Genomic DNA, 23,927 nt, shown 5'->3' with positions numbered 1-23,927 from the left:
GATGTGCTTATCTTGCATCTGTACTCAGATCTGCAGAGATGCTCCTCCAAAAAAGAGGAGGGAGTCAAGTCTGCCTCTGCACTCCTAGTCATTAACCTGCTTTTTTTCATATGCTTCCCCCCATTATAATAGGTGCTTTTCTCACAGATGTTTGTTCAAACCAGAATACTGAGGCACTTGAACATTAACACCTAAGCTGCATATGGAAGACTGCATGCTCCCTGCCATTGTTAAACCATTACACAAGAATAATTTTTAAATGCTTAAGTGCAAGTGCATAGTCAAGTCTTACATGACCTCCAGCTTCAAATATCCAGTTACTTCCCTACAGCCATGCTTCAGAAAGATTTAAAAGCACATTATACTGAATAAAAGAAGTCTTGGTCTTTAATTACCTAATATGCAAAGGCTTGGAATATATCAGCTTCAACACAGCCTTCAGTTATCTCAGCTACACTGCACAGCTAGCAGGCAGCCACAAATACCCTCCTTACCAAAGTTCTCTGTGTTTGATGTACCTGATGTGCAAGTACTCATTTAGATTAGAAGCCAAAGCTCTATTTACTCTGCTCACAGGAAGCCCTCAAGTCCAAAGGAAGCATTTCTTTGTGCCATCTTTTACTCTCTCTAGTCAACCCACCTGATATTGATGTCCACTGATGTTCACTGAAGCAGACCTGGAAGTCATTCAAGGGCCCTCCAATCATATTGCCCCCTTTAGAAGGTTATACTTAGGCACTTCCATGATATGAGGTGGAGGCAACAAGGTTCCAGTCCAGTGGAGCAGTTTTATTGTCTTCCTTGTACAAGTCAGAACGCTTGTTGCCCACTGTTATGAAGTGGCCAAGGTAGCTGCCTTGTTTATCACGTTTTCAGCTGTAAATAGAAAGTTAAACTGAAATAGATCACAAGTACAGAACACTGAAGAGATGCAATATCAATCCATAAAGCAGCAAGCACCTTTTTCCAAGTAAATCCACCTCAGTGGTGGAGTTTTATCAGTTGGAAAAAAAAAAAACCTGAGAACAGCACATGGACTATAAGAGACCAATAGGAGACTATTCTCCGAGTAGAAATTAAATCTGCCCTTTCAAATACTGTCAGGTACCTTAAGACTAAAGAGATCAATGATCAAGGCATGCAAGTTTCTTGAGCCAATACAGCTGTGCTGCTCATTTGCTGAGTTCATTATTCATACAGCAAGGAAAGTTTAGTTCTGTCAGGCACATTTTACAATCAGCCTCAGAGGAGCTTGACCTAGATAAGCTTGCCATGTGAATTCAGCTGTTGTTTATCCTTTAGGTTAATTAAGGACTTAACCTTTAGGTCTCAACTAAAACCAAACCTAAGTGAGTTAGTTGTCTTCCTCTAGGAGACATGGATTTACTGTATGCACAATATACACTCAGTTTTCTTTAGACATGGAAGCTCAAGAGGAAACACTGTTACACTATAACACTTTGTTAGACATAGCTTCAAGCGCCCATTAGGTGCTTAGGCTTTAGGCATAGATGATAGAGCTCAAGTGACAAGTTCTCCCAGCCTCTGCTTCAAAACTGTATTGTCAAGTTGGCTTTGTAATAACAATAAATTACAGTGTTCAAAGAGAAGTATCTCCAGAATTGGTTACCATTCTTTCTGCCCATACAAGATAACATTAACAAAGAAGGAATTTAACTTGACAAGAATGAAGATTACAGCACCTTTTATTTAGTACAGTTTCCCCAATTCAATGCGTTGCCTGACAAGTTGAACTAGTTATGGAAGACAATGAGTTTGCAATAAGTCCCTGTGAAACCTCAAGCCAACAGAGGTTCTGTTATCTAACACATCTCTTTTTTCAAAGTTCAGAAGTGGAATGCACAAGAGCAATCTAGTACATGTCAAAAAATGTTTTTCAAACTCAAATTGCAATACTAAGTACTGAAACAGTATTCACTACTCATTCACCTCAAAAAGAAACTATTTGTTAATTTAGCGCTGCAGTGTACTTTACTGAACAACCACACAGCATATTCCTTTCACCAAGTAACTGTGTTCCAAGCACTCAGGTTAAGCAAAATTCACCCTACTCCTTCAAAACAGAAGATAACCATAATTCATTGATAGACTCCACAAGAGACAGTTACTTTCCACAGTGATAGAAGTGGGCTTTTTTGGCAACTGTACTTAAACTGAATCAGAAAGCTCAGTTTAGTCAGCTGACAGGAAGACCTAAGTACTGACTTTTCCATTTCTAGGCTGGGTTTTGTTGATCAATGTCATGACCAGCAAAACTTGGCATGCATCCCCATGTGCTAGGTTGCTGTGCATCGGAAACCGTACATATAAAATTAACAGTGATAACAGATATGGCAACTGCTTAACTTCATTTGCTTTTTGACACCATAACTCACTAGCCAGCTAATCATTGAGAGGTAGCATGTACGCCTCACTTATTCCAAGACATGACTGTGTGATGTGACCCATTCTTACTCAATGTTTTTGTCTTCAGCAAGACAGGAGACAGATGCAGATATTCCCACTTTTCAACATTATCACAAATACTCCATATATAAACAAAAATGATGAAATCTACACTTTGATTTTCACTATTCCAGTACTGGGGAGGGGAGGATGATACATGTAGCACGAGTGTAACTGAGTTTAGCCACAATATATGGGAGAAACCCAGGACAGCATTTGAAGGAGGTGGTAACAATATTATTCCTTTTGTAGAAATGCTTATAGCAATTTTCTCACCCCATATCATGAGTTTAAGGATAAGAAGACAGACCAAAAGGGAATGCATCTAGCCAATATTTAAATAATTTTTTTTTGCATTGCCTATATCAGTCTGAATGGAGTTCATAGGCTTGATTCATGAATGCTGTATTGACTAAACAGAACATGGAAGAAACTTTGTTTTGAGTTGACTCTCAACTGTCAGTTGCTGTTTCTTACATGGAGCATAGGGAAGAAGCCAGCAGATTTCAGTGTAAGTAACAACTAACAGAAGATGGAGACTCAAACCCTTTATCGGACATCAATCTAGCTTTTCTACAGCTTGCAACATCAACGAGGGCAGCAACAGGGGGAGAAAAAAGTGCTTGAACCTGAACACCTGTGCTTGTTAAGGCTAGTAGAGGTTCAAGATAAACATTCAGAGAAACATTAACAAGCTAGGAAGAAATATAAAAGTACTTTGTATAACCAAGCAGAAGGACTGTAAGTCTGAAATTATGTCTAGTTTTGAAAGACACTGGGAAGACAAAGCCTGTTCAGTTTCAGTAGGCATAGATTTTCTTGGATACCAGAAATCATTTCAAAGTTCTGTTTTCACATTTTTAAGGTGTGATATGCAAAGCAAAAGATAAGGGAGTCAATACAGACTTCCTTTCATGAATCTAGCCCTATATCCTTAGTGGTATCTTATCCATGACACCTGCAGATAGACATTTACAGTTCCCAAGCATCACAGTAAGCAACATCTTTCTTTAAAGCTTTTCTTGTTCTTGCCACTTTTCTTGCCATTCTTGTCTTTGTTTTCTGACATTTTCTTTGCTCTGATTTCTCTCATTAAATCAAAGAATACCTAGGAGGGAAAAATAAAGATTAAAACAAGATCTGTCACCAGAAAACAGATGAAACCCACTGCATTCAGCATCAAATACACATGCAGCACCACATTGCACCTAATACAGCAGAAGCGAGTCTAGACAGATCCCAGTGACAAACTCAACATCAGAATTATGCAGCGTGTCAAATGGTGGCAAGAAGCACAATCTTACCTGGCTATCAAGTCATTCAACAGCCCTGTTTTAACAGCTTTTTATTAATTATCATTCTGAGTTCATGAGAATGTTTATCTGTGTATAGCAAACTCTTCCAGATAAATAACTCTTGTAAACTATGCAAAGAAGTATAGAGAGTCCAGTCCTTTTCACACAGTTACATTCTTCTCAGCAGTAATCTGCCTAGTTTATAATAGAAAAGCTGTAGCATTCAAGTCAAGAGACACAAAAAGAAAAAAAAAAAAACACAAACACAAAACCTCAAGACTATGTTATAAGAAAGATCCAGCAAACATCATTACTCTGGTGTTTACCCTAAAGTTTTAACTGATTTCACCACTGTGCACCTGATGCCTCGGTACATACCACCTCAGATGCAGCAGATGTTTTACTGTAGAGAGGTATTGGAAAAAATTATTTTTAAAATTACTGAACAAGAGATTAGTGTCAACTATAGAGTTATGCTTTTCTGGTTTTAATGGAGAACTACGTAAGTTATGTACTCAGAAGACTATGCTACTAATCAGAAACAGAATAGCTGATCATTCAAAACACTCTTAAGTGTTTCTTTTAATTCTGTTACAGTGTCAATGCACAATCACCACAATGGCCAATAACTTGTCTTAACACACACAAAGCAGTGCTTATGTGGAGAATAACCAGTATGTCACATGAACTAGTTAGATAAAACCTGAGCAAGCCTAGAGCACCACAGTAGTATACTCACAGCTAGATTGCTATTAAACTCAACTGATCAGAAAACTAGTCAAAGTATAAAGCAGGCTAGGCAGTTGCTAGTCATGAGACAGCTTACCAACAAAAGCAAGTCTAGGTGTTCATGTTTTATTACACCACCCAGTTTATGCATGTGACAGCGACTTACAAGTCAGAATGGTCCTTTACTAAGTTGAAATCATGCTATGTCCCTTATAAGCAAAAGATCTCAACTCAGGAGTTTCATATACTCAGTTTAACAAATGAGAGAAATAAGTAACATGCACAAACAGCATTTCCATTAGTAAACCAATATAGACTAGAAGAACAGGAAACTGTCTAGAAGAGTTCAAGTACAGCTAAATGTGTATGTTCTCTATCAAAGAGAAAACTGCTCAATTTTAAATCTTTAAACAAATACAGGTTACCAAGCCACACCTTTGGAGTCCTTAGGGGGCCCAGGAGTAATTTCAGATCTTCATTGGATTGGTGAAATAAAAAGGCACCCTCTTAAAAAAATATCTCCACTACACACAGAATGAAGGGAAGGCTTAAAACTGTTTTTCTCTCTACTACTGGGCAAACGCTCCGTAGTCATAATTCATCTCTTTCAGAATAACCCACCACAACTGTTTATGCAAGAAACCAGCAGCAGAAACAGAACTGTCCTGGACCAGCATGGACAAGTCAAAACATACCAGGGGCACAGCAAAAAGTTCTTTCTGCAATTCAAAATAGTCTTAGCAGGAAACAAGAATGAAATCTCTAACATTAGCCACACTACACAGTTTTTAGGGAAGGGGAACAATTCATAAGTATCTATAGCTTGCCGTTTATTGCTGTTATAATAATTGGACACAACTTATAAATAAAGCATACTTCAGAGAATCCTTAAACTAAATGGAAAGCTATTGGTTCAGGTACAAGCAGTTAAAACAAGACAATAATATTAACATGCAACATGTCTCTGGTTCCTCTAAGCTAGGTATTTGCTTAAGTGTACACATTCCAGTAAGCTAATTCATTTTTTACAATCTAGGCTTTCAGAAGCCCAACTGTGGGTTTGCTTTTATCCCAGAAAAAGTCAAGAATTAGTCACTCGGCTACTAAACAACAGTAACAATCTAATTGAGCAGATGTTGTCTTACCTTATCTACATTCGCTCTAGTTTTGGCAGAGGTTTCTACATACTGCACACCCCACTCTTCTGCCTTACTTCTAGCCTCTTCTACAGGCACTTGTCTGCGCTCTTCCAAGTCAGATTTGTTTCCTACTACCAGTAAAGGGATTTTATCCTCTTCAGCCTTCACACGCAGGATCTGTTCCCTAATGCATCAAGTATTCAAAATAACAATATCTGTGTCAGTAGTAGCAACAAAACCACACCATTATCAGGAATGGATAAAGTGGTCTGCACATTACTAGTGTTTACAAGAGTACATAACTGTATATCTACCAACAGTTGAACACACACTTTAAAATTATTCTGAGTTTAACACATTATGCTAATAAAAGCCTCACACTTCCAGGAAAACAGTTTTACCAGTTACTAACTCATCTCTAATAAGATTATCATGACAGAAAAGCAACTCACAAGAGGAGTTCCTATCTGAAGAAGAATACAAGTACCACATTTGCCAAGTTTCACCTTGGCATTCAGTCACCATCTTAGATGTCCCAGTCTGTATCCCACTTCAGTACGGATCTGGGCAACATCAAGGATTTGCCAAGGCAGTAGACTGGGAACAGCATAAGTAGCTAGCAGATATAACTCTTAATGGCTACCTAAACTTTACACAAAAGGAGTTACTAACTAGTGCTGAACTAAAATGCTAGCAACCTTCCTCCTTCAAAGACTCCAAGAAAATATTTGAACCATCAGCATTAACCTGCCTATCCCTCTGTCGTTCTATCATATCATCTAGGACCTATCGTATCATCTATTGATAGCATATCATCAATATCATATTGATGATGATGAAATGATCAATCTAGCACAATATCATCAATATCTTATTGTCTAGGACCTACAGTGTCCAGGAAAGGAGACATGTCAGTCTCAACATCTGCGCTATTACTGGAGCGAAACAGGTTGAAACTAGACTGACACATGTTGCTGTCCATCTAGGATACTGGAATAACTGTACCAGTCTAGTTATTTTTAGATTGCTTCATTTTATTATGAGCAAGAGCCAAACTAGGTATGACCATGGTGCTACACCCCCTCATCCCACAGTTACCAGACTACTTCAAATGCCTGCACTTTCCATCCACAAAGTAACTGAATGTATATAGAGTACATGAGAATCTAAAATAGGGTTAACACTGAAGCAGAAAATCTGCTGTTGCATTCAACTGTACCTTCACACATTTTCAGATTAGAGGCACCAAAAGCACACTGAATGCATAGCATGAGAGCTAGGGATTAAAGACAAGCCCATAGTTCATTCGGTATTCAACTTCTTCTAATTTAAGAAGTCTAGAAGTTAGAGAATCAATAATGCCAATAGCCCATGATGCTGGTGACTCATACTACCCATTCCCTCCACCTTCCTGGGGAAGGGTTTTCCAAGGAGCTTTCAGGTCCTTCTTGCTCATCTTCAGGGCTAGCATTGCCTTTTTTCACTGTTTTGTTGTGCTGGAATCATAAACCAACACACAGTTAACCTAGTCACAGAAGTCTGACAAAAAAAAAACACAAACTGCCAAGATAAACACTCCTACTCCTTTTCATCCAAAGCCTTAAGCCTTGGGTTTAACCTTCTATTTTGCTTAAGCACAAAAAGCTAAAACCAAGGCTGGCTACTTCCAAGTGTCTTTATGTTTTGTTTTCTTTTCTAATTGCATCTTTTTTCTCCATCTTATGCCGGCATCAGTCCAAATACTCAGTTTGCAGCTCCACAACAGTTCAACTGCTTAAGTGCTTTCAGTACTCCAGTTAGAGCAAACTAAGCAGAACAGGTCTGCAACATAAGGCAGACTGATACAGAGCTTTTTTCTGGCAAACGCAGGGAACTCCTAACACTTCCCTATTTTTTGGCAAGTTTTACATCAAGTTTACAGCTGTCCTACAGAATCTGTGGATTACCTTCTACACTGAGGCAACAACTATTATCAAATAAGAGTTAGAACACTTGCCCTGAAGAACCTGGCTACATGAATTCCAAGACCAGAATAATGGTATAACCCCCTTGTTTTTCTTTTATGATACACAAGCAATTTCTGTGCTCAATCTGGTGACTTTCACATTAGACTTGCTAATCCCAAGAACAAAAATGGAAGTGTTTATTACTACTGTGTGTCTTTCTAGGAATGCATCTGCCTACAATAGTACCACTTGGCTGCCAACCCTTGCTTGGCACCAATCCATACCTGAGAGTACAGGCTAATCCTTCCTTTCCTTAGAGCACCTGCTTCTAGCAGTAAGCAATAGTGTCTGAAACCTGGCAAAAGTCAAGTTTAATTCCAGAAGCACTGCTCTAAGATAATTAAATTTCACATCCATGAAGACTGAAAATTGGCTTGAACACACATGTTTTAGGAGTCCAAGAGTCTATTACTTGCCTGAAGTTCCTGCTGATGTAATGTACTCACATAAGTTGCAGGCATGAAGACAAATAAAGCCAGAGGCTGGATACCAGGATTTACATTACCAGTTACTGAGAGCAAAATGGTTGGATTGCCACTTCTATTAACCAAATGGTAGCAGACAAAAAGGATGAAGAGTTGTAGCTTTTAAAAAGAGTTGTCCGAGCAATATAGGAACCAGATAATCCTCACTGCATGGGACAGAAACTACTTACCGAAATTCTGCTGTTGCTGTGAAAGATTCATGCTCTGTTATTGAGAAGACTAGAAGAAACCCTTCCCCACTGCGGAAATAGTTGTCTCTGATAGCAGCATAATCCTCCTGTCCTGCTGTATCCAGAATGTCTATCTGAACTTCCTCACCGTCGAGAACTACTTTCTTTCTGTAGCTGTCAGCCTTGGTAGGTTCATAGTCTTCTACAAACTGAATATGATAAGTGATTAGTGTTTAAAATTACTCTCGAATGATCTCAGTATTTGTTCATATCTACTCTTTCACTGGAGCGTCATTTAAATTCCCCAAAACCTCATAATTCAGCCAGCTACTAAGTTCCACCACTTTTAAGTTTTCCTGTAAAAAGCAAATTATTTAAGGACTTAATACATCAAAGAGCTAGTCTGCCTAGTCAAGAGAAACTGTTGCTACATGAAATGGTCAGCAATTTCAGCTTAATTTAAGAGCTGAAGACACAGTATAAGCTACCAGCAATCTGATGGCATTATCCAGATCTCCCACTTCAAGAAAAGACATTTGAGTGTACTTCAAGTACAGGTATCTATACTATGTCCAACACAGCACAAGCAATCCAGGAGGTTCTTCAATTGCGTGGAAAGCAACCTCCTCCTGCAAGTGAGAGAAGAGCTGACAAGGAAAGGTGCCATGCTTGACCTCACGCTCACCAGCACCAAGGTCTGGCATCAAGAATCACAGAAAGGGCTTCTATATATGTCACTAACAAAAGACAGACTAGGGGTAATGTGGGCACTCTTCGGAAGGAAACAGGAGACCTGGCTACCCTGGATTTGGAGAAAGAAGAGGTTTGCAATAACTTTGCCTCAGTCTTCACTGGCAAATGCTCTTACCATGCCACTCAAGCCTTGGAAAGCAGATGCAGGGACTCTGAGAATGAAGACCTTAGGTCCACTGTAGGAGAGGATCAGGCTCAATATCATCTTAGGAACCTGAATGTGCACAAGTCCACGGGACCTGATAAAATCCATCCGTGGGTCCTGCAGGACCTGGCAAATGAAGTTGCTAAGCCACTGTCTATCATATTTGAAAAATCATAGCAGTCAGGTGAAGTTCCCAACAACTGGAAAAAGGGGAATATAACCCCCATTTTCAAGAAGGGGAAAATGGAAGATCCAGGGAACTACAGACCAGTCAGTCTCACCTCTGTGCCTTGCAAAATCTTGGAGCAGATTCTCCTAGAAACCATGCTAAGGCACATGAAAAACAACAAGGTGGTTGGTGACAGCCAGCATGGCTTCACTGAGGGCAAATCATGCCTGATGAGTTTGCTGGCCATCTATGATGGGGCTACAGAACTGATAAATAGGGGCAAAGCAGTTTATGTCATCTACTTGGACGTGTGCAAGGCATTCAACACTATCCCACATGACATCTTTGTCTCCCAACTGGAGAAATATCAATTTGATGGATGAACCACTCAGCGGATAAAGAATCGGCTGGATAGCCACACACCAAGTGTTGCAGTCAACAGCCCAATGTCCAACTGGAGACGAGTAATGAGTGGTGTCCCTCAGGGGTCAGTGCTGGGACCCATCCTGTTCAAAATCTTCACTGGCAAAATGGACAGTGGGATGGAGTGTACCCTCAGCAAGTTTGCCAATGACACCAAGCTGTGTGGTTCATTTGACACGCTGGAGACACAGGATGCCATCCAGAAGGGCCTTGACACGCTTGAGAAGTGGGCTGATGCCAACCTCATTAAGTTCAACCAAGCCAAGTGCAAAGTCCTGCACCTGGATCGGGGCAATCCCAGGCACAGCTACAGGTTGGGCAGAGAAGAGATTCAGAGCAGCCCTGCAGAGAAGGACTTGGGGGTGTTGGTCAACAAGAACCTGAACATGAGCCGGCTTCAGTGTGCACTCGCAGCCCAGAAAGCCAACCATATCCTGGGCTGCATCAGAAGAAGCGTGACCAGCAAGTTGAAGAAGGTGATCCTGCCCCTCTAACTCTGTTATTGTGAGACCCCAACTTGGAGTATTGTGTGCAGTTCTGGTGTCCTCAACATAAAAAGGACATGGAACTGTTGGAGCAAGTCCACAGGAGGGCCACAAGGATGATCAAGGAGGCTGAAGCACCTTCTGTATGAAGGCAGGCTGAGCAAATTGGGGCTGCTCAGCCTGGAGAAGAGAAGGCTGCATGGAAACCTCATAACAGCCTTCCAGCATCTGAAGGGGGCCTACGAGGATGCTGGAGAGGGACTCTTCATTAGGGACTGTGATGATGGGATTAAACTCAAACAGGGGAAGTTCAGGTTAGATATAAGGAAGAAGATCCTTACTGTGAGGGTGGTGAGGCACTGGAACAGGTTGCCCAGGGAAGTTGTGAATGCTCCATCCCTAGAAGCGTTAAAAGCCAGGTTTTACAGAGCCTTGGTTGACATGGTCTAGTGTGAGGTGTCTCTGCCCATGGCAGGGGGCGTGGAACTAGATGATCTGAAGGTCCTTTCCAACCCAAGCCATTCTATGATTCTATGATCTGAAGCTTCAACAGATACAGATGACAGCATCCAGCTGCTGAACATGAAAAACTGCTCCGTAATTAGACAGGCATGTACTTTAGTCTGTTTAGTATTGATCAGACCCACAAAGCCCCTGCCAGTTTCACTTTCACTTCTGATCTGACAGCAGATGTCCAACATAGGCTCCTTCCCTAATTCCTTTCTCTCGGCATCAAAGTACAACAAAAGGCTGTGGCATGAGCCTGATTAAGCTGGCCTTCACTAATGACTATGTCATCTGTTCAGATACTCACATTACTACAGCACGTGTGGACAGCTTATAGATAAATACTAACTTCTGAATTACAAGATACAGACAATACTAGTCTGGATTGTCTGATTTAGCTTCCTTTGTAGCAGTAGGAAAGCATTCATGCTATGAATATGCCTACATCATCTGGCTCTGAATGAGGTAGAATGCTTACTTCTGACTTCACCCTTAGCTGGCCTAAAAGAAACTGCAACAAAAGTAGAGTTGAATGCCAACTGCTAACGGCCTCCATACACTCAAAGAAGAACATGCACATTATGCATGTGTTTTGAAGACTGTACTTTCACCAATAAGAATCAATTTTGCCACCCTTAGTCAAAGAGGTTCCCAGAAAACACCCTTCCCAGATTCCTACATTCCTCTCCTGCCAGGCAGGTCATCAGGACTTTTCGCTATTTAGCTTCCCTGTCCCACTAAAAAGTTTATGAAGTTGTACCTACTGGTACTTTAGAGTAGCTGAACTCAAAGCTACTTACCTCATCATACATAAATTGAAGAGTGAGTGCAGATTTGCCCACGCCTCCACTGCCAACCATAATTACTTTATGGAGGGCCAAGGAACTCTGGTTCTTGCTCTTGCTGGCAGCCATTGTCCTGCTTGCCACAGATGACGTGCCAAGGAACAAATTAAATCTGCAGACAGAAGAAATAGTCACCATTCATGACACTGGTGACATCATGGCAGCATGAATGTAAAGCATCTTACTAGTGTTGAAAGATCAGGTTAAAACCCTGCCCAGCAAGTCTGAAGAATTGGTCACTTCAATGCACTGGCAAGCATTTTAGCCTGGAGAAGAGAAAGCTGTGTGGAGACCTCACAGCAGCCTTCCACTATCTGAAGTGGGCCTACAAGGATGCTGGAGAGAGACTCTTCATTAGGGATTGCAGTGATAGGACAAGGGGTAATGGGTTAAAACTTAAACAGGGGAAGTTTAGTTTAGACATACGGAAGAAGTTCTTTACTGTGAGGGTGGTGAGGCACTGGAATGGGTTTGCCCAAGGAGGCTGTGAATGCCCCATCCCTAGCTGTGTTCAAGGCCAAGGTGGACAGAGCCTTGGGTGGCATGGTTTAGGTGTGAGGTGTCCCTACCCATGGCAGGGGGGTTGGAACTAGATGATCTGAAGGTCCTTTCCAACCCTAACTCTTCTATGATTGTATGATTCTAGACTATGTCACTGATGTCTCAAGTATCCGTGGGACAAGGTATTAGAACAAATAGCTTCTATTTATGACAATAATACCATTAATAGAAGTGCCAAAAGTTTCTCAAAGCAGCTACTAGCTGAGCAAGGTATTCTTATTTGTAAACCCATACTACATGACTGCTATCTAGAGTTCACAAAGGGGAGGAAAAAGAAGAAAAAAACAAAAACCAAAAACAAACAAAAAACCCACAACAAACAACACACTGTCAAACACAAAATTAAGTGGTTCTTATTGTTCTTATAAGGCTTTACACATCTTTAAAATATTTAATGTTTGTGCAGCTTAGTTTCAACCTGGAAGCAGAGCTATACCTTAGGTCTGCTTATAGGTAGAAAGCTACTTTTGATATCTTCTCTATATGGGCTAAGAAAAAAGCCGAGACAGACAGTAAATTCTGGTAGGAACAAGTTGCAAAAGCTTCCAGAAGAAAGTCGTATGACATGGCACTAGCAATTATTTTATACTCTCTGCCTTTTGATGCTGCAAATCTAATTTGCTTTGGGGAGTGGGGGGGAATCCTGCTTTACTGAAGAAATTCTTAATCCCTATTCTCCTGATGTTACAAAGCCATGAAAGAGTAAGCTTCAATAAACGAGAACTAGCTAATAAGCCTTTGTTTGTGTGTTATGCAAACAGTAATTAAGTGCTGAAGACATCTTAAAAATAATACACGGGGGACAAAACCAGAAGAAGTGACCAATACAAAAAGATTGTATCACTTGTCAGGATTCCCACACACAAAAAAAACGTAGATGGGTATTCCAGCAATATGATGGCCTTAAGGGGGATGCTAGGAGAGCAACACTTTCATCCCCACAGCAGGACAACCAAGGGCCCAGCTGTTTCTATCTTGGCAGAGTATTGTAAGAACAGCAGACCATTCAGGAAATACCACTATCAGAATACTATCAGAAGAGGCTGTACCACCCTTGATTTATAGCAGCAACCATTATTCCAGAAGTACAGAAGTAAGAGGCCTATAAGGAGCCTCAAATTTTCCAGGACATGATTACTTCAGAATGACAGTAGCATTGCCACACCACATCACCACATTCTACTGGATAGAAATACAAGACCTACAGTAGAAGTTCGAGTAGTATACTGGAAAAAACTTCAGGATGGCTGTCTACCCTAAATAAAATTAACTAGAGAGTAAAGAATTCACAACCTACAAACACACCATACTTAGCCTGGAAGGGACCTTTGGATGCTGTCCAGTCCAAACCTCTCCCTTAAAGCAGTTTTCTCCAAGCAGTCCAGTTTGTGTGCCTTGTGTTTTGAGGTTGACAATTCCATGACCAATCTAGGCAACCTGCCTTGGGGTACACTGATGGTTAAGATCCTTCCCCCATGTCATGACTTGATGCTCTCAAAAGCAACAAATCAAAACCTAAATTCTCTTTTGTTCTTGTACACAGTAGTCAACATGTCAACAATCAAGAAGTGCCCTCAGGACAGCATTTTCAAACATCTAAGCAGTAGTATTTTTCCATGCAGAGTTCTTTTTACTCACACCTGTTTGCTACACAGGTTTAGTACAGCAATGCAAATTAATCATCTTTAAGTGTTCATTCTGGGATAAACATGGGTAAGTAAACACAGATATTTTCCTCTGGTAATCTTCCATATCATGCTATACATCAGCTGCTTCACCCAGGACACTTCTTTGTGCAAAAATTGGATGTGACAACTCCTGCTTCGCAAAGATTTTCCCCGTACAGCACAAACACATTTGTGCTGGGGACAGTGAACTCTGCTATTACCCAAGGGATTCCTAACCAGAAGAGGACTGCAAGCTTGATTTATAGGTATTAGTCACCAGGGAGGCAGGGGACAAGAGGGGACTACAGAGCTCCCCACCAGCAGAATGTGGAACAACTAGGAGAAAACACAACAGGTAGTATTTGAACTCCAGAAGGTGTTGCTGAAGGCTTTCTTTGCTTATGGTCCATGTGTTCAGATGTACACATGTCCACAGACTGACTGAACAAATGAGATTATTTTTTGAGTTTGGGGGACTTTTAAGTGTTCCAGTAATAGCACTGCTTGTTCTTAATGATTTTTAGATAATATTATTTTCTCTTAGTTTAGGAGTAGTCTGGCTTTGACAGTAATAGATAAGATGCTTTCTGGAGAGGCCAAATGACCCTTAGAAACTCTTCAGTGTAATCATGACTGGCTTTAACTTTTTGAGTATTCCTTTAAGAAGCATCCTAAGGTTGAGGGAACTGCTGTGTTATCTAACACAAAGCTTTCAAGTTAAACATATTTCTGGCAACACAAGCTTAGTGCTTCTGCCTATTAAGGTGCCCTAAGTACACTGCGTCACGCAACTGCATGTAATAAGATGTTTACTAACAACCAAGAGAGGAGACAGCAACTTTTTTCCTCTTGTCAATACATGTAACACATTTTTACTTCATCATATTAAAGGAATAGCTGCCTCTTCGGTAAAATACTGACCAGTGTGATTTAAAACAAGCTCATCATAGATGTGTGGGGAAAGAATACCTAAATACTTCCTTCTCTATCCCACCTCAACACTGGCCAGTAGAAACTACAAGCTCCACCTTACAGTACTACCTGACTTGTAACAAAGCATAATATTAAGCAAACCTCATCCAATACCATAAAGATTTACAGTTTGATTGCATCTAAAGCTAGCCCAGCTCTTAACGGCCAAGGTACTTGACCCTCACTGAGGAGCTGCTACAAACGCCACTTGAATCTTTTGGAGTATCAACACTACATGAACCCTCTGAATGCAGGTACCTGCTTATAATACAGCCCTTACCTAGTATGCCTTTATTGAAATCGTAGAAGCTTCACACAAGGCATCTCTTCTTCAGTGGAAACAGAAGGAGTATGGCCCCCTCCAGCCCCAGAATACCCAGGCAGTAGAGAACAAGACAAGGCTGAAACAGTGTGGCACAGGTAGTATCAGTTCAGAAGTACCAGTGTTTTTAAAACAGGCCAACCACTGGTTCAGAAAGGGGCATGGTGAGATTTTAATAGGAATGCTCTAATAAAACCAACAAGAGGAGTTATTGGAGCCAACTCTGTTTACTTGTATTCCCACTTCTGCAGCTCAAGAAACAATTTACACACCATGGTTCAAAGCTCACATCTAGGAGTTCCCTGAGGTTAAAAAAAAAAAAATAATTAACACAAGCTCTCTGCTCAATCATTTCTAGGTAGGCAAAGATGAATTTCATCCCATTTTGTAGATTAAGCATCCCTGAGGCAGTCAAGACAGACATTAACTCATCTGTTTCTTACAAAATATGAAGTCTTGGGAAATCCGACCACCTCTCAAAAAAACAGCAGTGTCTAGAAGAACCTGTGATGACTGCAGTTGCTTTTAAAACATTATTCAATTTCCTTCAGTTTGAGAGTGTAAATTTAAGGCCAAGAGTCTTAATACATCTGCTGAAGAGCCCACCCTCAATAAGCATCCAGAAAAGTCACCTAATTCTGTGGTATGTATTCCTTCCTCTTCCATATTGCTCTTCACTAGCTGGAAAATAAACTGTGCCCAGGCAACATGATTTACCCTCCTCCAACAGGGTAAGAAGCAATCCAGTCAGTTTAATTTTAATCTGTCATTTTACCCTTAAAATTGAATGACACCACATTGAACTTTGTGTAGCAAGTGTCAAACTGGAGGGGAAAAAAAAAAGGCAAAACAAAAAAAAAAAACAAAAGAACCACAAAAAAAAGAAACAAAGAAAACCCTTCTGAAAAATTTTTTTTTCAGGGATTTCTTCTGGTTACAGACAATCCTGAGTAAAAACAAATAAAAAATACACACACACACAAAAAAAACCCAAGAAAAAATAAAAAACACCACAAAAAAAACAACACACAACCAAAACCTAAAAAGCCCTCAAGTGCTTTCAACACCCTCCAGGTTAAAGCATAAACTTATTCAGGCAGTCTTTCATCTTTAAGAAGGTAGAAGCAATTACCTGCTTCATCTGCTTTAAAAGGTAAAGTCATTGACTTAACTTTGCATTTGTTTTAGAATAGGTTAAACAAAGACATATGCACAATAGAAGCTTTGTGGTGCTAGTGAAAGATGCTCCTCAGACCAAGAGATAAAGGTTACATGAGAAGACAGGCTGGCCACATGAAGCACAGCAAGATTTACAAATCAAACCACAGTAGTTACTAAAAAACTGTTTTGATTTAGACTTCTGAAGATCTGTACTTGGCCAGAGGACTAATCAAACCATGCCACCCTTAGTATAAGAAATCTAACCCTATGCTTTTACCAACTATTTCAGCCTTCCCTTGCCTTACCTGTTTAGAGTACAACTTCTCCAGGTTAACTAAGGCCTCCTGCTGTAGTAAAACCTGAAGTGTGTCATTCTTGGCTGGTCCCCCAAACCTGAACACTTCAAGGTAGTTTACAAATAGCTTCATAAACATCAAACTTAAGCATCAGTTTGCTATTTTCCCACCCACTCCTCAGCCTAAACAGTCAAACTGTTCAGAACAGTTAACAAAGAGGACTGGTTTACCTAATGCCAAGATTCAGAGCCTATTACTGAATAACTAATGTATTTCAAACCAGACTGCACTTTCATGTCCTTTTTTTACTTCACCTGCATTAAGACTCCACAGTTGTACAGTCACTTAAAGGAAAAAGTACTTGTCACTTCACAAGAAAGGAACCCATTTTGCTACAGACCATGCAAATACATTGAAGAAAAAAAAAAAAACACAAAACAGTAGACTTCACTAAGTCTACCTGTTTTCCAGTAAATATTCTTTTACTATAATAAAAAAGTACTCTAATTGGAGCTTTAATTGAAATTGCTTCTAGTTCTTCCAATTTAGTTGGAGATTTAAAGCTGAAAGAAAGCTCTAAGCTCAAAATTGCCAAGATCAGCCCTTGTTCTCTTGCTGCGCAGCTGATATCTTTGGGCATTTATTTTCATTGCTATCCTGCCACTGAAAGCAGCCATTCTTTGGATTTTTAAACAGGATTCTAGAAACTCTTAGCCCAATAGCTTGACAGAGGAGCTTTGTTAAACCCTTCAGATACCTACTTTTAAGGGAAAATCTGGGTATTCAACTTATTAAAAGACTTAAATGATGTAATCAAAAGCAAGCACAGAAAGGACAAGGTTTTGCAACAGTATTTTTGTGACCCTCATTTATCAGAGCATGAATTAGAGGCTTTGAGGTGTTTGGTTGTGATATGCCCACAAGAATGCAGTCACAGAAATTCCCTGGATCACAAAACTAATTAACAATCTCACTGAGCTATGAACCGTAAGAGCTCCTCAGTTGTTCTGAGGCTAACCAGAAAATATTTAAGTACTGAAATTCCATTAGCTTTCAATGGACTGTAAATGCTCCAACTGGTAATTCAACTACTTTAAAAGTTCATTTGAGATTAAGTAGCATATTTAATGCTACTAAAAATTTTAGGATATGCTGGCTAAAAATAAAAATGCTACTTTATCTTCTTTTGCTGTGCCAATACCTTATTTCTTGGCACTTCTCCTGATTTTTGTTTTCAAGCTGAAAAGAGATTATGTGTTTGGCAGAAATTCCTGCCTGGAATATCCTTGTATCCTTCCCCATGCACTGCTGAGTGTTTCTACCTTCCCAGTTGTGGTAATAGATTTTTCCCAGGCCATGCTTAATCAGATCAAGGAATTTATTCAGCTCAAGATGTCCAGCAGAACAAGTTGGAACAGCAGTTTCACAGCCCCATTTATATTACCAAATATAAATATTTCTAAAACATTTCTAAATATATCTATATACTATCACCATGCTCTCTCCTTCAGTTCCCTCTTTCTTGCCCCCAGCTGTTCAATCCCATGTCCTCCCACAAGACAGCCACTCAGTATGGGTGACTGGGTCTGCCATTCATACCAGCAAGGCCACATGCCTCAGTGCCAGTGTCAAGGTAAGGGAAGGAAAACACTTTGTACAACTGAGGCCAAAGAAGGTAGAACTACAGCAGCCAAATGGTACTTATATTACTACAAAAGTGGGCAATTCCCTTATCCTGTTCATACTATACTCCTTAGACAAGTGTGCTGGTGCAGCTGACACCTTGCTGAAGTGTCCAGGCTGAGCACCAGAACGAAACCCAAGCCTGAGATTTGCTTTTGGTAATCCAGCATTTTCTCTCTCCACTGCAGGCTTACAGCTGGCAAAGGTAAGGGCACTGGACAGGAAACTAGAAATGGCTTTGGAAAACTTTATTTTTTTAACATCAGGAGAAAAAGAAAGAATTTAGGTGAAGTAACTACTTTATTCTGTACACATGAAGGGTATATTCTTTATAGACTAGATCCTTGTTGGAAGAAGCAGTAACAGCCATACCCCTAAATGTTACAGGAAAAACTGCAGATTTAATATATTATTTACTTGATACACTGATGGCTACAAATTTACATTACACTAGGTTCAACTAATTAGAATTAGTTACTAATCCCACCAAAAAAAAAAAAAAACAGAATTGTATGTACATTGAAACACATCAGCTGTCACAGCTACTATCTAGCAGCAGCTATACATATACTGCTAGTTAATAGATGCAAGAAGCAAGCCCAAGGCAGATTGAAGGCATTGCAGTGGTTTAAGGTTAAACCAGAACCTAAAGCTAGACCATGATTGTTCCCCATGTCCCACAAGGCTGGGGGAAGGATTTGTACAGCTTGAACAGTTTTAATTCAGGAATTGCATTTCATTAAATCCAATTACTCTTAGCTTGCAAAAGAAAGCCTGTATGATGAACCTGAACTGCAGGAGAGTCCCTAGGATTTGCTTATATGGGGCATAACATATGCAGTATAAAAGCAGTATTTTTAATTTACTTGTGATCAGGAATCCTCCCTACATGCTTTCCATGCTGGGACCCAGAGATCACAGTAAATATTTTACACTGTCAATGGCATCAGACATCTGGCTACTGGATGCCAGCCAGTTAAGAATGTCTGCTAATTAACCTAAGCCTTCACACCGTATCTGACTTTTCAGTACTCCACATATTTACATGCAAAATCATCTTCAGCTCTCCACTTAAGAATGGTTTAATACAATCAAGTGATCTTCAGAAGAATGGACTTGCCATACCAGACTTCCAGTATTTTTCTGGCACATGCCGTTATGTAGAGTAAGATGAACAATGGGAGACTCCCAGATGTATTGCTACTTTAAGGACAAAAATTACCCTAGCAACCTACAGAGCCCAGCACACTGTTCTTCACAACAGGTTCTAGACAGCCTTATAAGGTGGGATTGTCCAAGTCCATCTTCAGATATGGGTCACCAGACTAGTGATCTATTTTAACTACAAAAGACTTGTATATACTCAGCATATTCCTCCTCACCATCCTTGCCAAGCACAGCCCAACTTTGCTTATGAGTTTTCAGAGAGATGCATCATTATAGCTTAGAAACTGAATCTAAGAGCAGCAGGTATTTACTTACTAGATAAAATTCTCAAACGTATTCACTCTCACATCACTCAGTAAGGGACCATTTTAGACTATTCATTAATGGTCTAAAATGCAGACAAGTAGACAGACAATATCTTACTTGTCAGCAGTAATTTCAAGGTAATAACCTTGCTTAGAACAATCTTAATGTCCAAGGAAAACTGGAGCTAAACCCTATTCGAGTCTGCTGCAAGGTTCCATATTTTAATGCAACCAGCAAAGGTTTAGTGATAGGAAGGACTCAGTTGGGTCAATCTGAGCATCAGAAGAGTAGCAGTTTAAAGCAACCCTTTAAACTAAAGCCAGACCTTATACTGAACTGAAATGCAGTTAAATGTATACATATAACTGTTCCTAAGGGACATAAACAGCTGGGGGTTTTGAGAAATCCCTTAGAATGGAAGAAAAATATCTGAGTAATTGTTTATCAGTAACTGAGTAAAGAGAAAGGTCTACCCTTAAATAGTACTTTAAGGCACTTTAGCACCTGCAAAAAGAAAGTCACTTATATTTATGTTTAACTAAAGGTTGCAAAGGTCATGATACAAAGTTAATACTCTTAACAGACAGGTAACAACTGTATCAAGAGATTTATCACTGCATGTAGGCATCCCAAGACAGTACTGTTTTGCAATACTACAGTCACATGCAATCTATACAGCCTTGCAAGTCATCTTAACTGGAGCTTGAATACAGACACTAGATTGCAAGCTTTATTTCTGCAGCTTCATTTTGGTCTTAGGGTATCTTCACACAGATGTATGTAAAACATGCATTTCATTGTAATTATTCAGTTTTTGTCACAGGCATCTCCATTTCCTAGCCCAATAAAGCAGTGCACGGTTTTCCCCTTAGTCTTTAGAAATACAAAGACCAACCAACCAACCAAGAGAAGAATTATGGAAGGCAGCATTAAAGATACTATTAACATAAGAGGACAGAGTTACACAAAAGCCTTCCCAATTTACTACCAAGCTAAGACACCAAGATGATTCCTGCTTAAAGAAACCACACAGCTCATCTCAAAATTGAACTCAGTAAGAAGAAATGCAGCTACCTGGCTGTGCAGTAATGCATTTACACAACTGCAGTCTGCTAGTCACCCATGTAAGTGGTTCTAAGTGGACAGATGACAATAATCCATGTATGTTTGCAGTATGTATACTGAATGCATACAAAACATTGGAAATACCTGCAAGAACAGCAGCTAGCAGTTGTCCCCACTGCTGTTCCACTTTATCTACTGAACCATAAAATTCACGAGGTCATCTCCTCTAGATTAGGCATGAAGATAGAATACAGAGTGCTGCACCCCTACAGTCATCAGGTGAGTCATCTCTACCCAGACTTCCTCATAGAGAATGGATGTAAACTGGCAGTTTTCCCAACAGGATTCTTTATAGATCCTAATGGGGATCATAAAAAAAAAAAACCACACACCAAACCCAGAGACAATGTAATGGTTGGAAGACTGCCAATACCACAGCATGCATCAACTGTCTAGGGAAAGTAACACAACTTAGTTTGTATTCATGCTACTACAATGTCAGAGAACCCAACTCTTTACCAATGTACAGAGAGACCTAACATGGCACTGCACCTCTGTGCCTTCTGGAAATCATCACTATTTGGAAACTTGAATTTCTGTCCTGGATGCAGCATCAGCTCCAATGACACTAACAAACACATGAGTAAGAGACAACAGCAACAAGGCAGAGATATTCAGAATTACCCCTCACGGTAAGTACTCTAGCAGTCTGGTCCCCACAACATCACCAATGAGAACAGATATCCTTTTAGACAGTAAGGAACTTGCACAACAGCATCTTTGAGGATTAAGAGGCTACCACATTTGAGAACCTCTGTAAAACAACTTAAAGCATTGTTTATAGAACACTCTGTCTTTTAGAGCTGGGTCACTCCATTACTTCTGAACTCTGAATTAATCAAAGCATCCTTTTAAATCCAGAGAAGCTGTGCAGCCAGTGGGACCACATTTAGTTTTCTTACCTGTTCTGGGCCTTAAAGGCTTTTGAAATTGTTTTCTACAGATGGTGTGCAACTTGAACAGCATGGTAGAACTGCTGGTCTAATGTTGTATCATTCTGCTTGCTTCACTGGGAGCAACACATTAGCTCTGCCACATCACTGTGGAACCCTGTCACACAGGTATCTGTCCCATGTCAACAGTGAGCTAGATAAGAACAAAATATGCTACTTCCCTTCCTTAACTAGTACCATCACTTTACCAGAAGAAACAGCAGATGCACCCGGCTCACAAGCATTCCACCCTCCCCCTGCAATGGGGGAACGAAGCACCACCCTCAAGTGAAGTTTGTCCTGAGAACTGAGGTACCTCTGAGTAAGTCCCAGTCCACCACAGTCCCCGTAAACTCTAGCACAGAAGGGTTTGTATTTAAATAAAGGTAGTTACAGGTGAATGCAGTACAGTTATTAGAATTGCCTCACTGTTTCACAGATAACAAACAGAAGCATCAGTATTATATAGATTTTTATGGGAATAAAAATCCACCACCCCATTTTCCATATTATTCAATGCAATGCAGAGCAACTAGCAGGTTGTATACAGCTTCAAACAGAATATATACTCTTTATTCCAGCTAGACAGTGTTACCTGAAGTGGAATTCATAAGATTCTAGTACCATTACAACTAAAACCATGTCTGTAGGGAGATACCTATCCAGGCCTCTCCAAGTACTTTTAGAAAGCCTCTAGGTCTTGTTTGAATGCCTAAAGACACATTGCAGAGACTATAGAAGAGAAGGATCTACTGTATTGCTCTTAACCTAGCTTGCTAGGAAACCTGACAGAAATCTTCAACAAGCACAAAGACTCTGTTAATAGTAATAATTAGTATTACTATGCTAAGAGTTTGTCACTGTGGTGGTAACTGCCTAGTTGCTTAACTACTTCAGGTACATTATGACATCATTTCTCACACTAGTCAATTAGGCTCATACAAGAAAAATAACATTCAGGCAACAGTTGTACTACAGTCTCACTCCCATTGACTTACAAAGCGTATTTCAAATTGTGCTTCCTTTGAAAGCTCATCTATGCAGAACTATGATCATCTTTGCTGCACAGTATACATCAAGTCCACCAAACCACTGCTAAGAAACAGTGGCATGCTTCAGATGGGTAATCTAATAACAGGTTTTAATCAAATCTTTGGGAGTACAAAACACAACAGGCAAGTCAAATCTCAGCTTAAGCAATGTCCTAAATGGCACATTAAGTTCAAAATAACTTGAGATTCCAATCCCACATCAGCGCAAGGTTACAACACCGTTTCAGTGGATAATCTGCAGCTGTATAATCCACAAAGAAGTTGCCTCTAACACTGATGGAGCAAATTCAAGCAAACACTAATTCAGCCATAAGCATGTTACAGAGTTGCAGAGTTAAATAGTTAAACTCTTTGGCTCTCATGAAATGCTACCCACCGAGTTTCCTCCATTCTTCCCCCAATCCTTGAGCTGTCAGAGCTAGCCCATCAGTCTTGCAAATGGCAGAAGGCACTGCAGACAGGCCATGACCTGCTGCCACTACCCCCAGAAGACTGATCTCACCAGATCATGCCATCTTCAGTTTCCCCGGTGAGCTGGACACCTTGGGTAAACCAGAATTCCAAACACTAGTCTGGCTTAGGTAGAACCAGCAGAAGCAACTGTCTCTGCCCATACAATTACATTTTTTGCTTCTAAACTGAGGTTAGTGCCTTATGCTTACATCTCAATCTGGGGAAGTGTAAGCCACTGATGTGCTCACATTTGATGAGGGAAGCAAGTAATAAGCCACTACTCCAAATTTATTCATAACCATGGAGCCCCACCTCCCCAGGAACACTGCAGAGTTGTCTTCTTGTAGTCTCTGAAAGTACTTCCCCTATTTCAGGCACCTGACTGAAGGGTTCACAGATGTATACCAGAGTCACTAAGCTCCCTCAATCAGGCACACCAAACAAGCACCAAGTACTGAACCTTTTCCCCATCTTTCAATCAATCCATTTGCATCACACAAAGCAACAATAATTACTAATTACCTATAATTCAGCTGCTCCCTCAAGTTGCCTTTAAACAGATTTCTTCAGTTTCCTAGTCAGGAAGAGTGAATACCAGAACAAGGTATTCCAC

General features: G+C 40.2%; 1 protein-coding gene across 1 annotated transcript; it reads right to left on the bottom strand.

The window, feature by feature from the left end:
* Positions 1-1,688: 1,688 nt before the first annotated feature.
* Positions 1,689-11,729, bottom strand: RALB (RAS like proto-oncogene B). Its single transcript, XM_057430363.1, has 4 exons — positions 11,573-11,729; positions 8,291-8,499; positions 5,636-5,813; positions 1,689-3,574 (listed from the first exon to the last, which is right to left on the bottom strand). The coding sequence occupies exons 1-4, from the start codon at positions 11,684-11,686 to the stop codon at positions 3,455-3,457; spliced, it is 621 nt and encodes a 206-aa protein (XP_057286346.1). The 5' UTR covers positions 11,687-11,729; the 3' UTR covers positions 1,689-3,454.
* Positions 11,730-23,927: the final 12,198 nt, after the last annotated feature.

The sequence above is a fragment of the Pezoporus wallicus genome, unplaced genomic scaffold (genome assembly GCF_028554395.1).
Source record: "Pezoporus wallicus isolate ANWC-B61680 ecotype Strahan unplaced genomic scaffold, APGP_CSIRO_Pwel_v1 contig_5261, whole genome shotgun sequence".
Taxonomy (NCBI): Eukaryota; Metazoa; Chordata; class Aves; order Psittaciformes; family Psittacidae; genus Pezoporus; species Pezoporus wallicus.
The sequence above is the reverse complement of the archived record's forward strand: the minus strand, read 5'-3'. Positions and strand labels throughout refer to the sequence as shown.

Excerpts from the sequence above, each read along its gene's own strand:
- RALB (XM_057430363.1), bottom strand. The coding sequence starts at position 11,686 with ATGGCTGCCAGCAAGAGCAAGAACCAGAGTTCCTTGGCCCTCCATAAA. Across the intron at positions 8,500-11,572 it reads TTCAATTTATGTATGATGAG|TTTGTAGAAGACTATGAACC; the intron begins GTAAGTAGCTTT and ends TATCATATTCAG. Across the intron at positions 3,575-5,635 it reads CTAGAGCGAATGTAGATAAG|GTATTCTTTGATTTAATGAG; the intron begins GTAAGACAACAT and ends TTTCCCTCCTAG.